Source organism: Mycteria americana, chromosome 12, assembly GCF_035582795.1.
Source record: "Mycteria americana isolate JAX WOST 10 ecotype Jacksonville Zoo and Gardens chromosome 12, USCA_MyAme_1.0, whole genome shotgun sequence".
NCBI classification, from domain to species: Eukaryota; Metazoa; Chordata; class Aves; order Ciconiiformes; family Ciconiidae; genus Mycteria; species Mycteria americana.
This window is the reverse complement of record NC_134376.1, coordinates 271,363-298,223: the sequence shown is the minus strand read 5'-3', so window position 1 is coordinate 298,223 and position 26,861 is coordinate 271,363. Positions and strand designations below refer to the sequence as shown.

Here is a 26,861-nt window from a genome sequence, read left to right as displayed (position 1 = left end):
AGTTAAGGACATTGTACTGGAACAGGAAAAATAAAGATTAAATTCCATTTCTAATAAAGTACCCGAGTTCATTTACTACACAGGACTGAAGTATCTTCAGAACTAGGATGAGGTGAAATGGCTTATTTTTTACATCTACCAACCCTTAAGCTTTGGTTATATTAATCATACTCAGCTCCTAGCAGTGATTTACGTCTGTTTTCATGATGTTTGATAGCAGACATTGTATGTATCAACCTGTCTTTTTTCAGCCTTAAAGCACAGACTTCAGGAAAGTCCTTGAACCAGCTACCTGACACTTTATCAGTTATTTGAAATAGTCATTATGTTGCTCTTTGACCTCCATGCTTTAGGAATGACATTGAGCGAATTTTCATTTATAGAATTTTTATTGGTCTGTTTCAGATTTTGCAAGAACGAGGTTCCAGGATGTGAAGACAGTATTGAACGGTGACAATTTTTTTCTCTTTTATTCCAAGACGCAGTGAATTGTCACACTGAAGAGGCTCGGCTGCAAAAGAAAAAATCTGATTTAGACAGTTTTCTGTTGATCTGGGTTCAACCATTTTTGCCTATAAGCTGGTGTCAACTGGCTGAAAGCATTGCAAGATTACATAATGGGAATAGATGGTGTGGGAGTGTGTGTTAAGTTTTGGTTGTAGTGCATGGTTGTACTCTCTTGTGGGCTGACTGACATTGGTCATTTGAAAAGAAATGACCATGCACTTGTATTTTCCTCTGAGACATGTAGCACTTAATGTCTGGTGCTGGATGACCCAATGTTGATCAGTTTGGAGACATTTTCCTACTAATCATTGTAAACATTTAAAGGACAATGTAATTGGTGCTACACACACACACACATTACAGCCCACAAATGCAAATATTTGGGCCTACATTGTTTCAGAATCAGTGGCAGCCCCAGCTGACTGTGTTATACTGCACATTCCTTATGGCTCTGTGACATACTTTATTATGTAATAACAGCCTAGGAGATCAATTGAAACTAGCACATAAAAAGTTACACAACACACAAAAGGTTTCTCTAAAGGAAGGGTGTATATATTGACTGGATTTATAGCATATTTTAATACCCAAAGGGAAGACTAAACTCAGAGAAAATGGCCTTCATCTGAGTTATTCATGATATTCCTTCTGTTAAAACAGTCTCCTCCTGCAAAAGTTATGCTCCAGTCTTAGCCAGATGTTTGGAAGAGGAATCAAAATTCACTTAAAATGAACAACTGAACGTTCTGTTTCTCTTGAGATGTTTGTACTCATATGTGTGTTTGTGCTTTTATAAAATGCCTATAAGCGTTGAACTCTGTGGATTATGGTAGAGATTTTTCAAGAGCTGGAGGTTGTACAGAAATATGGCTGGCTAGTCCTAGGTCCCTATCTCTGTGACTGGGATTAAAATCAACCTTGAGTGTGAACACAAGCTCATCCAATTGAAAAACTTAATTACTTCAGACATTCAGGATACCTGTAATCAATCTTTCTCTTTCTATACTGTTTCAACTATGCAGTTAAAGAACACTGTTTGAAAACATCTGGTGCAGCTTTATTAGTTTGTCCTTGGTGAAGACTAATACACAAGACTGGAGCTTTTTAATACACTATGTTTTGAGCAAAATCTTTAGCACATCTTTAAAACACTTAATGAAATTGACAGTATAAAGTTTGGCTTCGTTGACTTATGAAAGCAGTGGAAGGGAGTTTCAAAAAGCTACAAGGTTGTTTTGAATTCTAAAGACATTACAATTTTCATTCTCAGTAACTTCAGAATTTATGCATACACTCTAGGTAATCCTTTACACAAAAGCCTGATTTTTGAACACCCAGGGTCTACTTTTTTTTTTTTTTTTTAAGAGGACTTATTACACATTGATAAAAGTTTGGCAGAAACAATTTGTAAAAACCATTTCTACTAAGCAGGTTAAGCAATGGGCTAAATGTTTTGTCCATGCGTCTAATGCTTGAAGGGGTTTGTAATGCATTTTGTGACTTGGATGTGGTCTGCACAGGAAGCTGCTGGCCCCTCCACAACAACTCATAAAATGTTTGTCTTTTTTTAAGATGTTAAAACTGAATTGAATTTACTAAAAATGTAATTGTGTAGGGGGAAATGTTTATACTTTTATACTTTTTTAGGCACCCATATTTTATCAGCTTAAATTTAGCACCCAAATTTCCCCTGAATAGTAACAGATTATCTTGTGTATCTGAAAATAAGCGTAACAGTTGTCTGTGTTAACTGCATATTAAAACATTTCCTCTGCTGCAGTAGTCACTGTGTTTTTAAACAGTATGACTCCACTGAATTCTCTGAGCTCCCTAGCTCATGGAATTGCAGCCAACCATGTTTCTTGTTTTCTTGATGTGCTCTACAGAGTAATTCGGCATTGACCTAAGTGGATTTTAATGCCTAAAATATGTTTTACAATAATCCTTCTGAATCAGCATTTCTGTTGTCTCTCTTATTTAAACCCAAAAAGACAGAATATTTTATTTCCTAAAGTGAAATTTTCAGGAATGACAGCAGCAAAGCATGAGTAACAAACCGAGCAAACTGAACAAATTTAGAATATGTAAAAAAGTGGATTTTTCTAAGTATGTTTTTTTCACTGGAGTATTTTCAGTTTAAAAACGTGCTTTTATGGTGAGATTACCTGCAATGTAGTTTGTATTGTATCCCTGTTGTAGCACATTTTGGGGAGATGAGTAGTTAATCATTTTGCACTTTGTTTCCAATACCTCACAAAGATTTTAAGAAAGGAAAAAAAAAAGAGAACTTTAATAGGCAGGTACCTTGTAAATTATTTTAAATATGCTGTTGTTTGAGACCGCCTGAACTAACTACTTTCCTGTTCCTGCTAATGTCACTATTGCTTTAATTTTTGTCAACATTTGAGGCTTTCACATAGATGGAAGTGCTACCATATGCCTTTTTCAAGGCATTAAGAATTGACCGCTAAATAAGTTTGGTTTCTTTTTAGTTGACTCTTGTATTTTCAAATAAAGTTAGCCACAGTAAGAAGGTAATTGCATTAGAGTCCAATCTACATCACCAGGTTTTGCAAACGTTGCTTTGTCTGTTAAGGTCTTGCAGGATGAGGTAATGTACCGATCTAGTTTAAACTGGAGTTCTTCGTCTGGTTCTTTTCTGTCATTCGGAGAGTATTTACCTCAAGAGAACTGCCTATGGCTGTGTAAAGCTGATGGGTTCACGAGGGGGCTGTGATTGAAAAGCTATACTGCAAAAAAGCCTTTGACATGAACTGCGGATTTACACAGCTCCTCTATTCTTAAATCAAAACAGTATTCCAGGTTAGAATTTAAGATCCTGAGCACGAAGAAATCATAGCGGAAGGAAATAAAGCAGGAAGGGAGAGATACCAAAATATAACAGTTAATCAAGGTGACCTCTCATGAAAATGTAAATTCTATGAAAGATTTAACTTTCTGCCCTTTCGCTATATGAATATTCAGTGAAGTTGTTTGGCGTGTTGTCCATGGAACAGGAGGTTACTTCAGCAGATGATTAGTGAATTTTCAGTGAAATTCTTTAAAAGCTTTTACATGACAAACTTCTTGCAAAACTTGTTTAAAAACCGAGAAGTTCAAATTTACCATAGCAATTTCTTGCTTTGAGTTAGGAAACGGATAGCATACTGTTGGCCTTAAGTTTCGTCAGAGGCTAATTTTCTGTATTGGAGATGACATTTTTATATGAAATGCTTTTGACTTCTTCAAGCAGCAATTAAATCAGAGTTTATCTGCAACAAACAAGTCATTCTGAGGCCTCTAAGATGTGAATGTCACCTGGTCCATAATAACTGTCCAAAAGTATATTCTGACTCAGCAGCTCCCACAGTAAATGTGAAATAGATTTTTTTTTTTTTTTTTTTTACAAAAGACAAAAGGTTACCTGGAATTTCCTCCCACTTACTGTGGGGTTTCCATGGATTATGGCTAATTGCAGTTTGTTATCTCACAGCAATTGAATTGTGTGTCAAAGGCCTGATTGTATTTAGCAGCTTGTATTGATTCTCTCCTAAACTTTCAGTCCTCAGAATCATATACTCAGAAAATTTGGAAAATGTACTGTGTTTTTTTCAAACTCAGCTAGGTTTCTTGTAATGATAAAAGTTCCTTTCATCTTTCATTGTAGCATTAGTAACAGATATTTCCTTAGAAACTGAGCTCAATGTATCCATCCAACTTTGTCTTCAGATTTTCTTTAGACAATAGCTGTGTAGCTCCATTTCTAGCAATGTGAACACAACAGTTATGATTGATTAGAAACAGGACTATTTCCTGAAGATACCAAAAGTGAATCAATCTCCTCTTTCTCTGAGAGAGTTGTTTTTTCAGGAGGAAAATGAAAACTTCTAGCAGATTAAACAAAAGAAAACTTGATTGCAGGCATGCTTGGGGAACAGGTCTGTTGAGGAGGATGATGGTGTTTTCAGAAAACTGCTTCTCAGAACAGAACACTGTATTCTGTGAATGTCCGTTGAGGTTGTTGAGAGTTGTCAGTCTTTTTGAGCAGTAGAGAGCTACCACCAGCAAATCAGCACACATTAATTACAAAATATTATTTTTATTAGTATTACAAAAATGAACTTGGAGTGCAAAAATGCAGTAGTATCTGATTGAATGAAATGACCTAGAAACTGCATTATAATGTGTATTGTCCAGTCATTCAGGTACACTGGAATACATTCCTTGAGAAGTACTGAGAGAAAAGTGGAGTACTGGGCTTTTCATGGAGATCAAAGTCAAGTAAAAGAGAGTCTGGAGATGAAGCCTGAGATTTTGTTCACTTGAGATGTGATAAAATCAGAAAGTGTCATTCTCCTATTTTATTCTCTCTCTCACCACATCAAAAGCATCTTTCAAGTTTTTCAAATTAACTTCTTCAATCAGCCCTGAAAGGTGGGGCCCTTGAAAAGAGATGAGATTTTGTTATGCCTTTAACAGTACCTGTTAGCTCAGGACGGTAGGATTAAAACTTCCAGCGGTCATTGGAGAAGTGTCTTTTCTAACACAACAATTTTGAAATACGTACGGTCTGAGGATGCTGCCTGTTACTTCAGTATCGTTTAGACTGCAGTTATCTCCAGCTTTAAGGACAATCTCAGGATCTTACCTGGGTTTGCGTGTAGAATTATTGATTCTTAACATAGTATAAATATTCAGTTAAAAAAAAAGTGTGGAAGGCTCTCTGAACTCAGTGTCATATAACCTTTCTTTCTTTTGGCTCACAACAATCAGGAGCTGTCTTTAAAGGCTTCTTACTGAACTGAGGCTTTAAAGGGCTAAATAGTTCTTATTGTTCAGTTTGCCTAAATGAGTGTTAGACAGAGGGAACTCTTTCCATTTTCAATGCAGAAATACTAAGGGCTAAAATCCTTTCCAGGGCTAATTTGAAGTTCCGGAGACACATAACATTTAAAAAGCAGCTAGTCTGTTTTTCTTTCAACTCACGGACTCTAAAATAATTTTTACAAATGGCTGAACCAATTGCAGATAAGTGTTCACATGTGGCTTGGGATTTCAGTATCCAACTTGGTAAGGAATACACTAGAGAAGACAGTAGACTTGCCCACCACTTTATTATTGCCTATGCTGAAATGTAACAACTTTTATGAACAGCACTGGCAATTGTCGCTGAGTATTTCACTGCAACTTAGCTGTCCTTTACTTTAGCAAGGTCTGCCGAGGCATAAACTTCTCAAAAGTTCAGTGAATAGGTTACTGCTGCAGACATAGCTTTCTGGGCCCATCAGAGGGTTCTCTTTAGGATGTTGTGTGTTAATAACTACTATGATGAGAGAAACTTTTTAGAAAGTTGTTTTGCTACTTTGGGAGTGGGTGGAAGGCGAGGAGGTTCTGTGACAGTGCTCTCCTTGCCCTAGAAAGCTGAGCCTAAATTTTGACCTGATTTAACACCCGTTGAGATTTCCAGGCCTGGTCATCTGAAATGTAAGAGTTAATGTATTTATGTACATGATTCTTGCTCCTTTTGAAGATTTTCCAAAAGCTTATGCACAACTTTACTCAAACTTAACTTGGCTCATGTGTACTTGCTAGGATGAAGCAAGTGCCAAGGCACTGTGAGAGAAATGTTGCCAACCTGCCTGCCTGGAACTGAAACAAGATCACCACACTGAAGGAGTATCAAATGGCAACTATTTCCACCTGCTTCTGTCCTGAGCCTCATCCAAGCCTAGCTATGAAAACTCTGTTTCCTATGGACTCTCTAGGCCCACCTACCCAATTCAACAGATGTGGGGGTTTTTTGGTTTGGGCTTTTTTTTTGTGGGTTTTTTTTTCCTTTTCCCCCAAACCACTGGTCTTCAAAACTAGTGTGCATCAGCTGTTTGTGTTAATATCCAATGGCCATACTTGCAACATGTTATTTCCTGGATCGTGGATTAGCAATAACACTTTATTTTGTGCCAATTCATTATCTCTGAAGTGTTCTTACTGCAGCAAAGTTTGAGTTTTGATCTGATTTTAATGCTTTTGCATTAGCCAAAACTCTTAGCACAGACATAGACAAGAAACTGAATCCAGGGAATTTCCCTGGATAAAAATCTGCTAGGGCTTCCCAAATCATTTGAAGATGGTTACAGTTAACCATCATTTTTAAAACAAACGTACAATTAAAATGTGTGGGTATTTTTTTAACCTCCTTTTCATAACACTAGCGTATTGTAAACTGCATGAAATAAACCTGTTTTTTCCCTTTTAAAGTCTGATGTCTTACATCTTTCTTTTCTAAAGCCGTTAACGTTGACATTAACAGTGTAGTATCACTGATATCCTAGTTTAGCCCTTCAGATATAAAATGTAGTTGCATTTTTGTGCAGTGATTCAAAGCAGTAATACTTTTTCCTTTGTAAAGGAGATGTATCCTTTTCTGCTGCCCCAAAGACTTTGTTGCAAAAAAGTTATGTTTATTCGGCTATATATCTGCTGGGACACTAAGCTATTTTCCTTTGCTGTTCCTATGACTGTTGCTGATCATTGTAGTAGGAAATAGTCCCCTCTGGTATGGATATATAATCACACAAAAAAACATGTACCAAGTTTTAACTAATCGCTTTGCATACATTTTCTTTCATGCAACTCACAAATCACCCTGCATAACATCACAGATTTATTTTAGAATCTAGTACTTTGGGGTTTAATATAAATGCTTCTTTTGTACGAATAATTAAGCTAACTGAAATTGACACTTTGTAATAAGGCCAACATATAGCATAAGAAATGTAAATAAGAAGCCACTTAGTACATGTTTGCTGCAAAAGTTTTAAAGGTAGAAATGGCTGAAGGAAGTAAATGATTAAGTACCAAGTACAGGTTGCTGAAATTATTCAGGCGGTTTGACTGCTGTGCCCTCTACAAGTATAGAAAAGTTCATAATTCGGTATTGAGAAGACCACTGCACTGCTCTTATTTTCCAAACTGCTAGTAAGAATTAAGTATGAAAAGCTAAGACCTGTGAGCTCTAAAATCTTAGAGGCTGTACAGTTACATATGAGGTGAATTTCATCTTAACAGTTTAATTGGTTTTAAATGCAAAGCACATTCTAATCTTTCCAGCAACTTTACTAAAGTGGTGTCATTTTACTAAACTGATTTCCTGCATTTTAATTGCATTTGAATATTACTAAAATAAGTCCTAAGTACAAACATTGCTCTAGTAGAAATTAACTAATAGGCATGTGCATCTATATTTTTATCAGACTGTCTTACTAAAAGTATTTGCACTTTACAGTCAACCAGCACTACTTTCAATCCAAATTCCTGCTATACATATCTGTAGCTTCAACTGTCTTCACCAGTTAGCAAAAGTGAGAGCATAAAAGGGACAACTGTGTACCCTGAACCAGAAACCAGTTAATAAAGGACATAAACGAGTGAGTCATTAACATCCTGTTTGGATCTTTTATAACATTTAGAGTTTATTTGGAGCTAGCTTTCCTTTCAGTGGGAAGTTTTACTTCAGAAAGATTAAAATGACCCTGCAAATTCATCTTTCAGTGTGCTGAAGTCTTGTCTGGCAGTCGTAAACACATAGTCCATACTTACGTGACATTCTCTGAGACTGCAATCTGCACAATTTCATGAGATAAATCCTGCGAGTGGTGTGTTAACAGTTTCCCCTAAAACCCACTGCTTTTGGTCATGTCACTAGAATCACTGGGGAAGGTATACAGGGGAGTACACGTCTGTCCTGGTTCTACTGTGGGTGTTTGCTACTGGCGAAATATTTCCTAGCTAGAGTGATCTTTAGCATAGCCACTATTGCACTTTAACAGCCCTGCTGAAAGTCTCTATTCCAAACTAGTGCAAAGACACCACCAGACATTCCAAATATATTTTCACCAAATAACATGCAACTGGTGTTTTCATTAAGATCTTTGAAACTCCCCTCTTTCCCAAAGCCATTTGTGACTGTGAGGGTGTTTTCTGTACACGCAGCTGCTAACTGTCCTCCATCTCTTCTCCAGCACTTACTAGTTAGAAGGAATAAAGAAATTGAGGGAGATGCTGCCATAGGTATCTATGCATTAGGAAAAGAGAAAGCTGGGCAGGAGCAAGGGCCCCCAGGAAGGCAGGTGTCCTATTTTACATCCTTGTGGTACATAATTGGCTAAAGCACAAATCTGAACAGGAACTGTTCATTCCAAGAAAACATAATTACTGTTAAATAACTCATTTATGAAGAGAAGCTAAATGAGGACTTCATGAGGATAAGGCAAGTGGTCCAAGGATTTGGTTTGTTTATATGAAGGTGCAATCGTTATTTTGCATTCTTAAACATTTCTGTGATATGTCACTTTTCTTATTTCTCACTGCAATGGGAAGATGTTGAAACTGCCCACCTGCATGGGAGGAATTCGAGCCTAAGGCCAGCCTTCACCAGTGGAGGTGAATCCAAAGACTGAAAAGTCAATTTCAGCTCTTTCTCTACACCTGGTAGATGTGCGATTCCAAGCACAAACTCGGTCCCATCCTGGAGTGAGAGGTTTCTTTGATGATGTACAGCTGTTGCAAATATGTCTGTGGAAGCTTTGGAAGCAGTTTGTCCTTTTCCATCTCTGCTGGCAATGAGGTCTCTTAAAAACATTAGCTAGTTGACACCCTTTTGAAATTTAAAACAAAGATCTTGCTACGTCAGGCAATATCCATTGCTTTGACAGCTCAATGGTTTTCTTCAGACCAGCCTGGAGAGGTAAAAACCAGAAAGAATACTCAACTTCTCCATCCTTTCTGTAGGAGTCAAAACCAAAATAAATTTAAATGAGTATATGAATTGTTCAGGGGGAAAAAAAGCCTGAAAAGAGCTATAACAGACTACTCAGCTTGTCCCCTTGGTTAAAAGCAGGAGCGGCTACAATGAAAACACGTGTTGTCTAACTTACCTGTGAAGCCCCAAGTGATGAAGACTCCATACCCATGTTCTCTGCATTGGGCAGCCTAGTGCTGTAGTATCTTTGCCAGTAGAAGGATTTTTTTTAATACCTCACCTCCATTTTTCTGACTACAGTTTAAACTGATGACATCTTGCCCCCTCCGTTATGGACATGAACTGTAGATTATTGCCTTACTCTGTGCAACAGCTTTCCATCTTCTCAAAAGTGGTTTCAAGCTCCATATTGTGTACATCATGCTTGAAGTAATACAAAAAGCAAAAAAATTAACAAAATTTTTATTGGGAATTTTAAAAGCCAAATAGAACAAAGTATAAACAAAAACATCCAGCAATGCCTAGATTCGCTCTGCCAGCTTTAGGTGCCAGCTGTAATGGACTCCCAGTTGCCTGGGGTTATGAAGAGACAGAATTCCCCTAGCAGGCGTTTTAACGTGCCCGAGGTGAATCGCTCTTGCGGGTGCCTGCTCCCCAGGTGGCACGCTGGGCAAGGAGGTTCCTAACTCAGCATGTATTTTGATTAGGGCTGATTCAAATCTAAGTGATTATTTCTTGAAATAGTTAATTCGAGTTCCCAAGAAGAGAAACCATTTTGAACTTTAATACTACATAGAACATAGTGGAAGAAGCATTAACAAACACAAACCAGTGCAAGGCATGGCTAAGCGGAGGTTTCAGGACTGAAATTTCTTAGGTTTCATTAAAATTAGGAAATCGAAGACAAGGACAGAATGTGATTCATTCCCTATATGCCACTAAGAATGCATTTTTAGAAAACCACAACAAAGCCCAACGGGAAACAAAACCGACAGAGCATAAAGCATGCTGCCTCTGAAAAATTAGGGTAAAACAGAAGCAAATTCCGGCCAGACACACCGGAGGAGGCCACAGTCGGTCTCTGCGCTTTCCAGCGCCCCGCAGACCCGGGGACAGCCCCAGACCGGCGGTCAGGAGGGACGGTCGCTACGGCCCGGCCGGCAGCTCGGCCGCAGCTCCTCCGCCAGCCCCGCGCTCCCTGCGCCCCGGGGCAGCGCGGAACCCCGCGGCCGCGGCCGCGCTGCCGGGCAGACCCGTCCGACAGCGGGACGGCGCCGACCCCCTGCCTGCGGCCGCGGCAAGCCCCGCCCCACCCCCCGCTCCCTCTGACAGGCTCTTCCGCCTGCCCATCACCTGCGAACGCCCCGCCAGGGGCAGAGCCCCCACTCTCCAATCAGCGGCCCGGCTGGGCAGAGGGGGTGGGGCTCGGCCAGGCTCGAGCGCGTCTCGGGGCAGGCGCGGCCTGCCAGACCCGCGCTAGCGCCCTCCGAGGGAGCAGGTGACTCTCTCAGCGCCCGAGGTAAAAATTCACTCGGTTTCTCGACGGGGGCCTGTGGGAGCCGAGGGGCACGAGGAAGTGACTGGGCCTGGGCCAGCCCTGCTGGGATTCCTTCCTGCGCTCCGTGCTCAGGCATTGTTCTGGTCACCTCTGGGTCCTGTGGCGCGAGGATGCGTAAAGCGTGGCGGACGGGTCGCACGCGGGGTCGTACCGCGCCGGCGCAGCGGCACGGACGGGTCGGGCTGAGGGACACAACGCCGCCGCGCTCCGCACCGAGGGAAGAGGGAGGGAAACTCCGGACCAGAGACAAAGGGGGGGAGCCGAGTCGCGAACATCCGGGTCATTCGCTGCCGCTTCAATCCGGGACACGCGCGGGTGCTGCGGCCGATCACGGTGAGGCCTGGCCGGGCGCGGGGCCTGGGTCGGCGGGGCCTGGCACGGCGCGCAGGCGGCCCCGGGCCCTGGGAGAGGGGCGCCTGGGCTGGCGCTCGGCGCCTGTGGCGCGAAGGGACGGGCAGCTGCGGGGAGTGCGGGCCTGGCGGCTGCTGCCGCGACCGCGCGGCTGGGCCCGCCAGTGCATCGTCGGCCGCCTGAGGCGGGCTCTGTGTCTCCCGCGGCCCGCCCCCGGAGGTCTCGGTCGCCGCGGGCCGAGGTCGCCCAGGAGCTCTGGGTATCACCGGGCCTGCGCGAAGCGGTCCCCGCCCCGACGAGTACTGGCCCAGGAGCCAGCGGGCGGGCGGCGGGGTGCCCTGCGCAGGCCTCGGACGCTTGCCCCGGCCCCTTCGCGGGACCAGCGGCCTTCGGCAGGCAGTGCTCGGCGCTGCCGCGACTGCCCCGGGCGAAGTTGCTGGGCCGGTCGGCACCGAGACCTATCGCCGCGCGGCTCCTTTTGTTGTTCTCCCTGCGACTCTGGTAGCCGCTCGGCTAGTACCGTCTCTTCTACCTTTTTCATGCCGCAGGCAGGAGAAGACTTTCTATTCCAGTCCAGAGTTAGCGTGCTTTGATTACACCTCAGCCCTTGGCTTTCTCCACCTTTCTGAAAAGTAAAGTTTGCATAGTTTTGGGGCAAACTACTCCAACTGATCATTTCTTCCTGTGTCGGTATTTATCGTGCAAAGTAAAAATGTGAGGCTAGCAATCTTAACGATTTTTTTTTCTTGTTGTTTGGAATTAATAAGAGGTGTCGAAAGTTCTTAAGACTTAAAGAGCATGTTGTTGATGTATTTAGAGACTTGTCATGAGTGAGAATTGTGGGTATGATTGCTGTTCCTGTGGCACGGGATCACTTCTTTGCAAGACTTGCTTTCTGTGTTTGGAAGTAGGTTTTGTCCTCGCCCCCAGCAGAGGGTATAAATGGGTAAGATGATCTGTAATGGAGCACAAAGTTTGTGCCTGTGATGAGTGTGTTGGTTTTGTTTTGTCCTTTTTTCCAAAATGCATAGTAGTAACAGCAGCAGAGGCAAGCTACTGAGTAAATTTGGAAGTTTCTGTTAATTTTCTAAAGAGTTGCTAGCATTAAAAGGGATGTTGCTACCTTTTAATGCTGGGGTGTGTTTTGGGGGGATTAAAACCAAACAAAACATGAAGACTGGTCTCTTAGGCTTGTGTGGCCCCTGCAAGGCAGGGTTGATATACTTCCTCCGGTGCAAAAGTTTGTGTTCTTTCAAGTGATGTAGCACATAAATATGTTGGGACTTCAGTTCTGTTCGTTAGCAGTAAATTTCTCGGGTGAAGAAAACAAATTAGATGTGATATTAAGAAAAAAAAATCTCAGAACCTCAAGAACTGGGGTGTTTGGGTTTGTTTTGTTTGTGTGGTTTTGGTGGTGTGTGTGGTGTTTGTATGTTTTTGGTTTTTTTTAAACTATTTCAGGTTAATAGAGATGTCTTGCATTTGTGAGGTATTTCAAAAGCTTACAAGACCGAAACTTAACATACAGATATTTGGGAAAACTACTGTTCCAAAGGGGAGAGAGAAAAAAAAATGCAAACAAACCAACCATGCACATAAATTGTTGAAGAAGGTAAAAGTAACAGTGAGAATATCATGTCTTCACGTTTAATACCCGCTTAGTATCTCACTCCTTCCTGCCACTCCATAATTTCTGAGACCAAAATATATACTGAGGTGGTCAGTCTCTGTTTGTCCTATCTCAAGCTCCAGCAGAACTAAAGTTAAAGTCTTTTACTGAAGAGCTGCTAGAGAGTATATATTGGCAATTTGTTAATAGATTGATTTGCTTTTGAGGGGATGCTTATCTAATGGGATCTTAATTTTTGAGGTGAGCTTTCAGTTTTCTTTGTCTCTAATCTCTACTTGGTAGTAGTTTGTGATGAGGTTTTAGATGCTCGTCTGCCCTTGTCAGGGTAACTGAAGTCTGTGCAGACTGTAGGCGAAGCATGTGGTCTCCCATATACACTGAAATCTTGGATGTAGACTGTCAGTGCTTAACTAAGTCAAATGCCTCAAGGTTTGAAAATATATTTATAGAACATAAGAAAATCTTTAATTTACTAGGGCACAGTATAGTGCATAACCAGTTGCAAAAGCAAGCAGGATACAGAGCCTGAAAACTTGGTTTTTTTTTTCTGTTGAAAAGTTACTTGATTGGCGATGTTCTGTAGGACGTATGTTGTTTATATGCCCTCTGAGAAGTTGGCATTTCCCTTGAGGTGCATGTAATAAACGGGCTGTTAGCCACAGGAAGTATAATTCATGTATTTGAAAGCATCCTGTAATACATTTCTTGGCAGAAGAGGTAGCTGAGTTACTAAACTGTCTAAGAATATTTGAATGGTTTGTATGCACAAATAATTTTCTCAAATTATTATGGGAAGGTTAGTATTATTACAGTGGACCACCAGGTACTAACAGCACAACTGAAATTCTGCTGCATATTCAGTAGTGCATTTACATCTCTTGCAAGGGCATGGCCTCACAAAATAGTTAAAATGACTCCCTGTATAATTTGGTTAAGGGAGAGGGTTTTTCTGTTCTGATGGTATCTTTTCAGTGCCTCCACATCTCCTGCGTGCAAACAGGCTAAAATGTGAAGTGGTATGTACAGTTTGTGTTGACTAAGTCCTGCAAATCTTCTGACGTAACCAAGATACAGATGCATGTGTTGGGAATACTAGAGGAATATTGGACTGAATGTAGGATTTTTGTGTGTGCGTGTTTACTGAGTGTTAGCGGTTCCTCAAAAAGCTGTATCTGCCATGAATTTAATTGCTACTTTGAAGTTGAAATTATGGATTATGGCCATCCATGCAAAACTGACTTTGAAAAAAGCTAGAAGGAGGGATTTGAAATACCAGCTGTCCTAGGAACTGCATAAAACTCTTAATCTGGTGCTTTTAAAGACTTTTAGTTAAGATGTCTGCACTGCTAAGCCACTTTTGATGATGTGTAAATACTTAAATTGGAAGCGTGCTGTCTTCTAATCTTTAAAGAGTATAGCAGATGAACATATCTACATATCTTACATGGAATAGGTCCGTGCCTGGTAAATCTTTTCAGCATGAACATCGTGCTAAAGGGCATAGCAGGAATATGTGAGACTTTTAAACAAGGATCTTTGTGAGCTACAATTCATATGGTTATAGTAGTAGACTGCGATACTCTTACAATTGATCTACGTATTAATAGAACGTGAATTTTGCATAATTCTTAACCAGAGTTTAAATGTTTCTTTTAATAGACTGGTAACGCTCCTTTCATTAATTCTGTGAGCTTGTTTAGTGGAAGAATTCTACTCTCCTGGCTGTCAGAAAGGCTTGTTAGCTATGTGTGGAGCTGAGAACAAATTGGCCTGACTTCTCCAACTGCCAAATATCAGCTCTTATTTAAAATGGGTAGAAGTGCATTAGGGAGGAGGATTAAAAACCTTCATTGGAGTTTGTTTTGACCATGTGGCTAATGAAACCCTGAGTTTAGATACAGTTTGACAATGAAAAATAAACTCTCACTTTGACTGCTGTTCTGGGTGAATAGAGAATCCTCCCCTGAATTTGAAAGCACCGCTCTGTTGCAACCATAATGTCTAGCTAGAACTGTTCTTGCATCACATGCAGTAGTGACCTGTGCTCTGCGTGTTTCTTCTGCAGTCTCAGTCACCATGCTTGGCTGTTACTAAAGCAGTGAAGGTGGAGAAAGATCATTCAGTTTATACTGGAATTGAAAACCTGCCTTGTGGAATGAGTGGGCCACTGGCTCTTCCTTAGCTCAGTTCTGTATTGCTGTCTGTTCCTGCTGCTCTCTAGGAGTTGTATAATGGCATCACTGCAAAACTGAGGTGATTTTGTTAAGTTCTGTGCCCGTGTTGCTTTTGTGTAGAATACTGGCTTTCAACGGGAATTTACAGTCTAAAAATAACATTTCGTATTCCCCTCTTTGCCAGAAACAGGAGCAGTACAGGTGTGTGCCTACAGAAGAAAGCCATACCTTTTGTGGTGTACTAAGGAGACAGATAGGTGTTCATCAGTCGCACAAGTAGGAGGTCTGGGCACTTTTCGCATTACTAATAGTGTTTCTGTTGTCAAGCTGCTGTCCAAGTTGTTTCTAAGATGTGGTTCAAGTATAAAACATAAGGTGGGGATAGTATTTTGTAGGTTAAGTCCAGTAACTAAGAGGTTGTTGACGTGGGGAAACTTGATGTTATTCCTGATGTTAACTTCTGCAGGGTGTGCAAAAAATGTGTGTCTTGGCTATAGTAGTGAAAATCAGAGGCCAGAATATTTCCTGAGTGAGCAGGACTTATAAACAGGTAATATAATGTATTGTTTAAACTATAAGTAAAAGTTTATACTAAAAGCAATTATTTTTGTTTTAGAGGGACTCTGAATATGTCTGGCATAGCTCTTAGCAGACTTGCACAGGAGAGAAAAGCCTGGAGAAAAGATCATCCATTTGTAAGTATGAGAACTGACAAATTTCTGACTCTGCAGTTATTCTGGTGTTCTGATGATGATTTTTTTCTTTACCCTGATGTGATCTTTTTTTAATTAAATTAATTTTTAAAATAAAAAAGCTGCTTAGAACTATGTAGTGCAAAAAGAAATGACTCCGTGTAAAGATAAAATATGTCATGAAGTATTCTAAGTACATCTTCTGAAATCCTCACCCTTTGGCTTTTTGCCTTAATTCAGGGATTTGTAGCAGTTCCTACAAAAAATCCAGATGGCACAATGAATCTAATGAACTGGGAGTGTGCTATTCCAGGAAAGAAAGGGGTAAGACTTACTGTTGTCCTAACATCTCACTTATGGTAAAAGGTAACATAAGCCTGCTCATGCACTACACTGACAACTGAGAGTATAACTTACATGTAGTTTAATAGAAATGCTTGGATCCTGCTGCTACTTCAGAATCCAGGTGGAGTGGGCTAAGAATGATACCGGACAAAATACACCATGATCCTGTTCAACTGTTGGCACTGATCACCTTAAGAATAAAAGGTTTCAGAGGAGTGTGTAAGAAACCTGCATTGAGCAAACTTGAGATTGTCTTCTGCTTTGTGCCAGGGTTTATTGTGACTTCTGTTCTTACTAAATACTGGTTTAAGCCCTAAAGCTTGAAAATTAATACTACCAAAATGTTGCCTCTGCTGGTTAACTGCCGGTACCCTTTTTGGCCACAAAATAGTGAGACCCTTCAGTCCTAGAGAAGTGCTGTAGCACTGTTTGTAACTTTTTGGATTTCACGGGAAATAATTCTGCGTTATCAACGTGGAATCTCATTGCCTTCCATTTTATGGAATTTTTCTCTTTTTGTATTAGGGAAAGAAGAATAGAACCCTCTTAATATTGTTTCTTTTCATCTGATTTCACTTGTGCTGCAGTGTCCCTTTCCTTAAAATAACAAGGGAAAGGAAAAAGTCTGTAGAGACCAGAATTGTTTATTTTTATCAGCTTGATCTGGTTCTAGGGGATAGGACAAATGCAAACTTTCAAGTGGAAATAATCGTTAATGCATGAAACTTCTTTGATTTTGCACACTGCCATTATAACATCTCATTCTGAGCAGAATCTTGTTTCTATTTTTTCAAGATGTTACTTAGCATGTAGACATTATTCTTGAATTCATTGGATGCAGTTGTTTCTTCTGAGATAATACTGTTAATTACTTGGTGGTTTTCATTCTTTTGGGTCTTTAGTGTTTTGCATTGGATGTGGGACTTCTTTTTTTGCTTTGCCTGTTCTACTGCCTCTTGCCAACTTGCTTAAGTCCCCTTAAGATCTCGTTTCTTGGATTCTGAGAAGACAAAGTGTGTAGGCAAAACCTGCAGATTCTGTACTACTGCCTCAGTTTAACACTGAACATGGCATTGCTGCTACGGTTATACCTTAGCTCAATACTTTGGTAGTTGTCTGCACAGCTCAAGTTAGTTCTTAAAGAAGCACCTAAATATAATTTAACAGTGTAAGGAAAAACTCATCCCCTTGTGTTCTGCCAAAACAAGATTATCCCTTGTAATAGCCAGTTATGTACCTTATCAAGATGTCACCTTTAAATACTTAGGTAAAATCTTCATGCCATACGAAATCTTCATGCTACTGCTTTAAAGTTTTGTAAACCACAAAATGGAGTGAACAAGACCCTTAAAGCCAACTTCTTGCCTCCTAGAAAATGCATCACACCAGGAAAAGATTTGTTATGCTCATTTGATTCCTGGTAGAGATTTATTTAAAAAATCAGGGTTTTTACTCTTGTAAAAATGCTGTCTCTTTAACAAGAAGCAGCGTGCCTTGCTCCTGTCTACCAAATCAACCAGTTGCTCTCTACTGCCTTTGTGTTTGGAGGCATGCTGTACTGCAGCTGCTTCCCCTGAGACAGATGAGTAGTTGAAACCACCAAAATGCTTTCTTGTGGGCCAGATCAAAAATTGAAGTAAAGTGGTGTTAGTCCTGGGTTGCATATCTCCATTCACTTTTTTGACAGCAAATCACCTGTTAGCTACCTAGAATTTAAACTCGAAGAACATCTGCAAGCTGTCCAGTAACACTGTACGATCTTGGTGATACTGCTGTTGTACTATTATCTTAGTAAGGCTTTTGAGTGTCTGCTGTTTTTCATCCGTAAGGTATGTTCCTCTATCAGAAAGACAGTAAAAACTTTTTGTTGACTGTTCTGGTGTTCTACTTGAAGAAATTATTAAAAGCTATTTGTCTTCCCCTATGACTGAAAGCAAACAAAATAGGAGAAGTTTATTCTGTCAAAAGGCTCCTCTCTTCTAAAAATGGACAAGTTTGTCTCCTCTGAGAAGGTATGGAGAATAGATATTTCTAGTTGTTGACAACTGACTACAGAACAAGTTCAGAACAAGTTCTTTAAATACGCTATAGCAAATGTAATCAAACTCATTTGCTTTTTAAAACATATCTATCTTAGTATTCCGGAGCATGCTTTTTTCCTATTCTAGCTTGAGACTTTGCACAGTCAATACCAATGACAATGGAGTGCTTTTTCTTTTTTGGGGTGGGGTGTTGGTTTTTTTTTTTTGTTTGGTTTTTACTTTTTCCTTCCGCTAAAAATCACTTAATTCAGGTAGGAAAGAAGTAGGGGTTTCCTCCTAAGGTGGTCTTCAAACATACCTGTCTGTCCCTGAGGATAAGATTTGATCATGTATGCTGATAAGATGTGAGACCATCTTTACTCCAGTTTGTTTTAAAGAATGAACCCAACACGTACTTTCTTTGTAGTGTTTCCATAGCAAGGGCAAGTTACAGAGAAGTGATCTGAATTTTACATATATAAAACTTTTCTGTATTTCTACACTTCTTACCAGAAACTAGTTTGTCAGAAGATGGGCTTTTTTCCTTATTTCCAAGTAAGATGACAAGGAAGTATATATTTGAGACAGGCTTTTTGTCCTTTGCTAGATGTTTTTCCTTGTTTATATGACCCTTTTGAGTAGTGCTGTCTTATTTGGTCTGCTCTGTAGTATGGGAACTGCTCTTATCAGTGTTCTTCCCAGTTTCTAATGGGGATAAAAAGCTTTTTAGAACTTCTCTTACACAAAAAGATGGAATCTGTGAGACTACTTGCTACCAAATGCAGGCAAGGTTAGTTTAGACTAGTGAACCTCATATTAACTATAGCAATACTACAGTGCTGTCCAAATATTTTGTTCATTTGTGGTTTTCTTAGCCACATTCCCATGAGGCAAAATAGAAGCCATTTACATCCACGTGCTTAAGGGGTGTATCTGTGTCCTATCTTCTCAGACTTATTTTAAGAGGGGGTATAATGGCCTCTTCCTCATTGCATGTGTATCATGTAAAACTTCAGAAGTATTGTGTTCTTCTATGTACTATGAAACTTTTACTTGTGTATGGAATTATTGGCGATGATCCCAACTCTATTGATGACTTGGCAACACTTACTAGCTGTAATGAAGTGGAAAAGCAGGGTTTTCTTTCTTCAACTTCTTATATAGGTAGGATAACTTGTCTCAGTCTAGACAGCATGCTACAGTGTAGGACAGCTATGTTCTACTGTGTAGCAGAAAGATGTCTTGTGCTTTGCCTGAGAAACTTTTCTGCAAGTTTGACTTTTCCTTGCTGTAATCTAAACTCTACCATAACTTTTTGTAGACACCATGGGAAGGAGGCTTATTTAAACTACGGATGCTTTTCAAGGATGATTACCCTTCTTCACCCCCAAAATGTAAGTAAAATGACTAAAAACCACAGGCTTATTAGAACAATGTGAAATTAGTCCCTGAGTTTCTATGAATGGTTATTACTTTTGTACAGATTTTTTTTTTAAGGAAAGTTGCTTTTTTTCTTTTTTTCCCCACCCACCACTTTGCATTTAGAAAGTTGTGATGAGTGCTCAATATAACAAAATTGGGAGGGAGGTTGCTGTGTGGGTTTCCTCAAAGTTTGACAAAAGCACCACTTGAAGTATTCACTACTTGATCAGCACTCTTTGGAAACTAATAGGTAGGCATGGTTAGACCAAATCCCTTTGCATTTTCTTACTGTTAAGTTGGTCTTCTAAGCCAAGAAGTCAGAGGCAAGAACTTAGGAAAAAAAAAAGTTACATCAACTTTAACCTTTTCGTCGACTTGCTCTAAAACATGAATCTATCCTTTTTCTGATACTACGTACAACAGATCTCTTCAGATACCTAGTTTCCTTGTTAAATTTTAGAATTTTCCTTATCCCATCTCAAACTTACCTAGTTTAGAAATCTGAAAACATCTATTGCCTTGCCTAGCTCTTGATTCTTGAATTGGCTACCATCTCATATCAATGACAGTGATTACAAATGGCTCTTTTGACAGCGATTCATTTCTCATTTCATTTTAGTGTTTCTGCTGTATCGGTTGTCTCGGCTAGTTCTTTTGTTTATTACCACCTAAACACATGTGACACAAGAGGAAACATACCTTTTAACTAGAAAATATTTAACATAAATATCTTGAGAAATACCAGCTAGTATATCCTGCAAGTGTTAAATGAACTGTCATGCCTTAAAATAAGATGTATATGTGACTGGTAAGACTTCTTACCAATGTAGCTTCCGAGTTTCTGCTGAACTTCATTGAGCAGCTCATAAGCAAGACTTACTTGTGATGTCAGATGGATTAGAAAACTGTACTAATGTGTAGATATTTCATTATTGCTAAACAAGTGTTCATTACATTACTCAAGATGGTGGCTGTTGCATTTAAGTACTGTAAAGGTTAAAGAAATGCCAGAATATAGATTGAGTGGCAGAAGAAGAGCCGCACAAGCCTACTCCTTCAGTCAGTCTTGCATCTTAAACTTGGTTCCTCTTGTTCAGTGCATCTTGATTATACATGAAGGAAAAGTGAAACTGAAAAAAAAAAAAGCTAGAAACGTAGTCTTCTTTGTATGGAACTTTAAGTATGTTAAAGTGAGGAGAGAAGAGATAAGTGAAGGGCAGTATCTTTCCTTTATATAGTAGTATGTGAGGCTGTAAAGACAGGATTGGTTTAAAAAGGTCTTTATCACAAAGCTACTAAGCTACTACAAACTGTTTTGTCAGTTTCCATTCCTAAACCAAAAGATTACTGGTAACAATGATAGTGTTATACTGCCTGGATCGGTACCACGGATGTGATGGAGTTCCTGCTTTAGGTGCAGGCTGAGCCAAGAAGAAAACCAGTATTAATAGCTCCAGAAGTCTGTGGGGTTTTTTTTGGGCGGTGGGTGGGAGTGTGTCTTTGGCCAGTTGTTTGTTTGTTTTGTTTTGTTGGTGTTCTTTTTTTTTTCCTCCAGTGATCTAAACCAACCCTCTGATCTTAGTCTTAGCGCTGCATGCAAGTAATTCTCTCTTCTTCATCAGGTAAATTTGAACCACCATTATTCCACCCAAACGTGTATCCTTCAGGCACAGTGTGTCTCTCCATCTTAGAGGAGGATAAGGACTGGAGGCCAGCAATCACAATTAAACAGGTCATTAATTGTACTTAGACATATTCTTAGCCCTTTTATTTGTTTTGCTTGCTTATGTTATGTGAATGTAAGATGTTCGCCGTGTGTTTCTACAGTTGGTTTCTAAAGGCTTTTTAATTGAATGTCTCTTAGTAATATCCATGCCTATGTTACTTCTATTCCTTCTTCCACAGATCTTGTTAGGAATACAAGAACTTCTAAATGAACCAAATATTCAAGACCCAGCTCAAGCAGAGGCTTACACAATTTACTGGTAAGCATCTTTGCGTATCAGCTTGAAAGCTGTCATATTGCCTACAGCTGTCTGTTACTTATACTATAATGTGCAAATGTTTTTAGGAATGATCAGGGGAATTTTCTTACCTTCATGGTTGTATCCTGTGGAGATGCCTAGCTTGTGCTAAACTTGAACAAAACAGTAACTTCTCAGTTAATAGGCTAGTGGAGCTTTTAATAGCATTGCAACAGCAATAAAGTGTGAAGACTCCTTCAGTTAAGACAATGATTCTCATCCTGGTTCTGGCCCAACATAGAATCCTTTCCCCTAAAGGCTGAGTAGTAGTGATGAGGCATGATGATTTCATGAGACCAATAGTAGAGGAGACTAAATTAGGTGACAAGTACCATTCATCAGTATAGGAGTAACTTACTTCTGTCCAGTAGTGGGTACCTGTAAGCACTTGTGCCTGAAGGATAAAGGAGAGCTTCTGTGATTGCTGTAGCAAATATGCGGCATTTTGTGAAAACTAGATCTTCCAGAAGAATAGGTTAAGTACAGAAAGCCTCTAGCTTTAGCAGAATGAAGCTTGCATCGGTTAGGAAAGGTAATAACTTGTGAGCTAAAAAGTACTTTTTTTTTTTTTTAGGCTTAATCTTAAAATTTTCCCACCATTAAAAATGGATGGCTGATCTATAATCTTTAGGGGAGCAAAACACTTTAAACAAATGCTTTTGGCACTGACAGCTACTGAAATAATTACCAAGATGGAAATGTGGAATTACCATTCTGGACAGAAGAGCAAGTCTCCAGGAAAGTGCCAAGTTTGAAAAATGGCATTTTATGAGACTTCACATGCAAGCTATGTCAAAAATGTCTGCTATAGGATCCTAGTGTAAAGGAAACATAGGGATGGGTAGTGCATCTTGGATTTAATTAAAGGCTTCACTCAGTGTTATTTTTTAAGTATCTAGTGAAGACTTGATGGGACTGAGTGCATATGGAGAATACTTAGGTGGCCACAGTTGTAGGCAGCACCTTTGGGAGCCAGTAATGATGAGGCAGGCCTCCCCCCCCCTTTATTTTCTTTTCTTTTCTGTTTTTTTTTTTTTTTCAGCCGCTCTGAGGGAATATGGAGCAGGAATAATATACTTTTATACATGTATAAATAGTCTGTGTGGGTTTTTTATCACCTCCCACATGCATGTATGTACAAAACCAGTCTTTGCTAGTCTTGTTTCTGCTTTATTGTTAAGTGCTTCTAGAAAAAAAAAAATCTATTGAGAATAAACTATTACACATGGTATTTTGTTACTTCAATATATATATATAGTCTCCCATTTATCCTCTTCATGTCTTTGGACACACATAGTATTTCAGATAGGTTACTATATTTCTGCAGTCTTGAGAGTGTGTCTCTCTTACTACTTAATGAGTAACTGGTAGAAGCAGGTCAACAGAGCAGGATTGTGTATGCATCTGTAATCTGGCATAGTTGATAACTACTGGGGAAGATGCAGTGTTGTTTAAACAGATGTCTTTTAGTCAAGTTGTTAAACATCAAGAATAAACTTTGTATTCAAAATAAGAATACTTGTTCTCATTCTCAGGATTGCTTTGGTACTGTTGCTCTGCAACTTCAGCACTCCTAATGTGCTAACCTGCTTCCTCCTCTCTTCCGTAGGCATGCAGAGTCTACTATGGCAGGCATTCTTTTGTGTGGATTCTGAGGGTGTGAGACTTAACAGCTAGGTTGTGTTCTCATGCGATAGTGCAATATAACTTAAAGAAAAATTTTAGAATAGAGTTTGTAAATTTGTTTGAGAAGAAGCTTAGAGTATTGTCAGACTGTTTGCTGATAATTGTTCATTGGATGTGACCAAAATTGGCTTCATTTCTTCTTCCCCCCCAAACTGTCAACTTCTGAGGATATAATTTGCTGCCTCTTTTTTTTTTTTTTCACTGCAGCAAGCCTTCATAGCTGAAAGTAAGTTAAGTTTACTGCAAAGCTGTCTGCAAAATCTAGTCACTTGTAAACTACCTTTGGCACAAGAGTAATGGTAACAAATTTTTGTTTAGCTCTTGACTGACACTTCTGACAGCTAATACAAAATATGGTGTTGAACGTAAATGGTTGCTCTACTAAGCTACTACCATCCCTTGTTGGCCCAAGAATAGAAAACAAAGAACTTGCCCTTTTATATGTTGAGTCTGAGGCTTAATGACTGGTCATAGTTCCTTGAAGTAGTACTTGCCTGTTTAATCAACCTGTAGCAAGTATGCTAGACTTAGTGAACTGTAGTGTTTTTTCAAAATGTTGAGCTAGCTTTTTTTTTTTCAACTGAAGGTTAGGATAAACCCAACACTGTGAGTTGGAGTCTGCAGAGATAAAGGCTGAAACTACCATACAGTTATCATTTTCCTGTTTCTTAAAGAGCACTTCCCTTCTCTCCCCAAAGCAGTAAAGAAATCGTATGAAGTCCACCAAGTGTTATTGAGCTGCTCCCATCAACCACTCTGTGCTGTTAGGATACTGGAATTTATTGTTAATGACCTCAGGTCTTAACATGGGGAGTGGAAAACTTGTGTTCAGATGAGTAAGAATGCTTGCATGTAAGGCCTTGAGAAAGAGCAGGCACACACCTCTTCATAGAGACTGGTATGGGATGAAGTAAGATAGTACAATCATTTGACAACAGATCAAGCTTAGGAAGTACCTATTTAAACAGTACCTTACTTCCCTCCAAAGGAAATGATTAGAGTAATGGTCCAGAGAAGCCTTTAATATATTGTAGCGTTCAGTGAATTCCTATCTATTGGTTTTGCCTTCAGCAATGGCTTAGTTTCATATTGAAGAGAAATAGAAGAACAATAACTCTATAACGTGGCCTCTGATTTCTCAAGCTGTAATTACCCTTTCTCTCTCTTCTATTCAGCCAAAACAGAGTGGAATATGAAAAGAGGGTTCGAGCACAAGCCAAGAAGTTTGCACCATCATAAGCATCTGTCATGCAGCATCTTAAAAAGGAAGGGATTGGTTTGGCAAGAACTTGTTTACAAAACTTTTGCAAAATCTAATGTTGCTATGTACAATTAATATCCATTTAGGGGAGGGGGTTGTATGTGTGCCATTTTCCATATTCGCCACTTGTATACAGTTCTAAATTTGCTGAATTGCCCCCAGTTTTTTCATACAGGGTCTCTTCCTTCAGTCTTTTGTATTTTTGATTGTTATGTAAAACTTGCTTTTATTTTAATATTGATGTCAGTATTTCAACTGCTGTAAAATTATAAACTTTTATACTTCTATAAATTCACTAGTATCTCTAGTTACTTTGCTATCTGATGCAGGCATGCTTTAAAATGTTAGAACTGTATTTAGCCTCTAGCTGGCTGTATGAAAAAAAATCATGCCCTCCACCCCCTTCCCTCCCTGAATTTGTTTTTCTATCTTTCAGAAACTAGGTTGTTATTGCTTAAGAGCCTTTGAGATCCAAAGTCAGCCAGCATCCTTATTCTGCATCACTTCCTTTGTGTTTATATGGCGTTCTGTCTGTGTTGCTGTTTAGAGTAAATAAACTGTTTATATAAAGGGCTTTGTTTCATTTATCTTCATTAAAGTTATTAAAAGACTGCCATTTAAATGGCTCTGAACACAATTCAGTGCAAGTCCTGTTTTTAAGGCCTGTGATGCTGCACTTACCTTTTGTTTAGATGTTGCCTTCACTTCTTTTCCCTGCCCCCACCCCCACCAAGAATGTGGCCCTCCTTTGTGCCCCGAATGGCAATGGCAGCTATTCAACTTCGGTCAGTTCCTTAAACAGCTTATGGAGTTCTGACTAGCTAGAGACCAATTGCTTACTGTGCATAATGGAATCAACATACGGGTGTGACCATGTTAACGTAAAGTAACACAAGCACTAGACTGATATGAACAATAATAGAAGCTGTCCAAGGAATGCAAGGGGACCTGCAGCAACTGGGGATTTTAAATGGTACTTGTTTATCAGAAATACTTCTGTGCCTTCTTCCATATGTCAATGTATATAGCTTTTAGGAAAAGGACGTGCTCTATGCAATTACAGTTTCCTTCTGTAAAGGAAATCAGTTAAATTATGTAAGTTATTTTCATGTATGTCAAGCTGATATGCCCTCTATTAAACTTTCACTGCTTTTTTAATTGTATTTTTTAGTCAAAATCATTCTGCAAAACAAATGAAGTGTGAAAAGTTTTGTTCCATCTGAGCTGTAGCTTCTTCAGTGCTTTTGTTATTAAAAAATGGCTACTGCTAGAGACTTAAGTTATTCTAAGTGTGATACAGCTCTGTTCTCAGATCTGTTCTGCTTGTCTGCATTTGATTACAATAGCTTTATAACATAAAAGCATTCCCCCAAATTAGAATAGCTAACACCCTCATGTTATTCTCAGTCCTTTAAAAATTGTGTAGGATTGCTTCCTTGTAACTGTCTAGAAATCCTTGTTACAACACCTGATTTGGGAAAGACTTCATATGCTTGGGGTGGGAAAAGGAATAATTGAGAACTGAGTTAAAGGAAAAGATTTCGTGTCAAATTAATTTACTTGGGCTTCTTTTTTTTCCTTTGTAAAGGGAAATGGAGTATTTGTACTACTAAAACTGCTGCTGTGACTCCCAGTTCTAGCTCCAGTAGGGCTAGCATTTAATCTCTAGTAGAAGACGGTCAAGCAGTGAAAATCTTGCTGTGACTTGAAGAACCTGTATATATGAAGGTAACGCTATGAATTGTCCTCAGTATCTCCAGTTCCGCTGAAGGGTTGCTGAAGTTTAGGTTTAAATAAGTTCCAGTTGGGTGCTGGAAACTTGAAAGAGCATTCTGTTTAAACGTGCAGAAAACAACTGCTAACAAACAGCTGCACTTTCACTATACAAACTGGCAGGCACATGGAGAAGTGAACTCAGAGGCTAGTGCTGATGAGAGTCTCTGACTCAAATCTTTAGGGCCAGACAATGTGTATTTGGTAGAGTGCCACTTCAAGTAATGAGAATGCAGGCAGATAGCATTGCTGAACCTGTTACCTGGAATTTTATGGTACAGTTCTGAATATAAAGTGCCAAAACATTGTATGCTGCTTAGGACTGTCTATCAGAGTAAATAAATAAAAAAAAAAATAGCATGTAAAATTACTGAAAAGACATACCGAGATGTTGAAACAATTCCAGGAAGCATTTTTTCCTTTTAAGCTTAGGTAGTCAGTTTACCCTAAACTAGACGTAGTTGAAATACATACAGCAGGTTCAAGCCTGCAAAAAGTCGGAGGCTTCTTATGTGGTAGGTACTCAGTTACTGCCCTGTTCAAGAGTCACGTGTTCCAGCTGAAGTTAGAAGGGTTTACCTAATGTACTGTTAGGTAAAAATAATCCCTATAAACCACTTTCCAGACACATTGATTAGAATACAGGGGGTTTTTTA

The 26,861-nt window shown here is 39.5% G+C and overlaps 2 protein-coding genes across 7 annotated transcripts in view; both read left to right on the top strand.

Moving 5' to 3' along the window:
- Nucleotides 1-6,766, top strand: part of KCTD5 (potassium channel tetramerization domain containing 5) — a 39,176-nt gene extending 32,410 nt beyond the window's left edge. For 2 of the 3 annotated variants that reach the window (XM_075515306.1, XM_075515308.1), the window contains one exon: nt 406-5,665. In XM_075515306.1, the coding sequence (XP_075371421.1) occupies nt 406-435 (30 nt within the window). In that variant the 3' untranslated portion in view covers nt 436-5,665. Of the gene's footprint in view, nt 1-405; nt 5,666-6,099 lie in introns of those variants that run through there. The other variant, XM_075515307.1, reaches the window with a different exon arrangement.
- A 3,871-nt stretch (nt 6,767-10,637) lies between these two features.
- UBE2I (ubiquitin conjugating enzyme E2 I) lies at nt 10,638-25,005 on the top strand. Of its 4 annotated transcripts, none has more exons than XM_075514695.1 (7): nt 10,638-10,787; nt 15,598-15,676; nt 15,914-15,997; nt 19,361-19,433; nt 21,084-21,193; nt 21,367-21,446; nt 22,060-24,411. In XM_075514695.1, exons 2-7 carry the CDS (start codon nt 15,611-15,613, stop codon nt 22,100-22,102), a joined length of 456 nt encoding a protein of 151 aa, XP_075370810.1. In that variant the 5' UTR covers nt 10,638-10,787; nt 15,598-15,610; the 3' UTR covers nt 22,103-24,411. The 4 variants fall into 4 exon arrangements, with proteins under 4 accessions (XP_075370810.1, XP_075370808.1, XP_075370811.1 ...); XM_075514693.1 differs by having other exon boundaries at nt 10,639-10,787; nt 24,347-25,005; XM_075514696.1 differs by lacking the exon at nt 10,638-10,787 and adding an exon at nt 10,962-11,159 and having other exon boundaries at nt 24,347-25,005.
- The last annotated feature ends 1,856 nt before the right edge of the window (nt 25,006-26,861 follow it).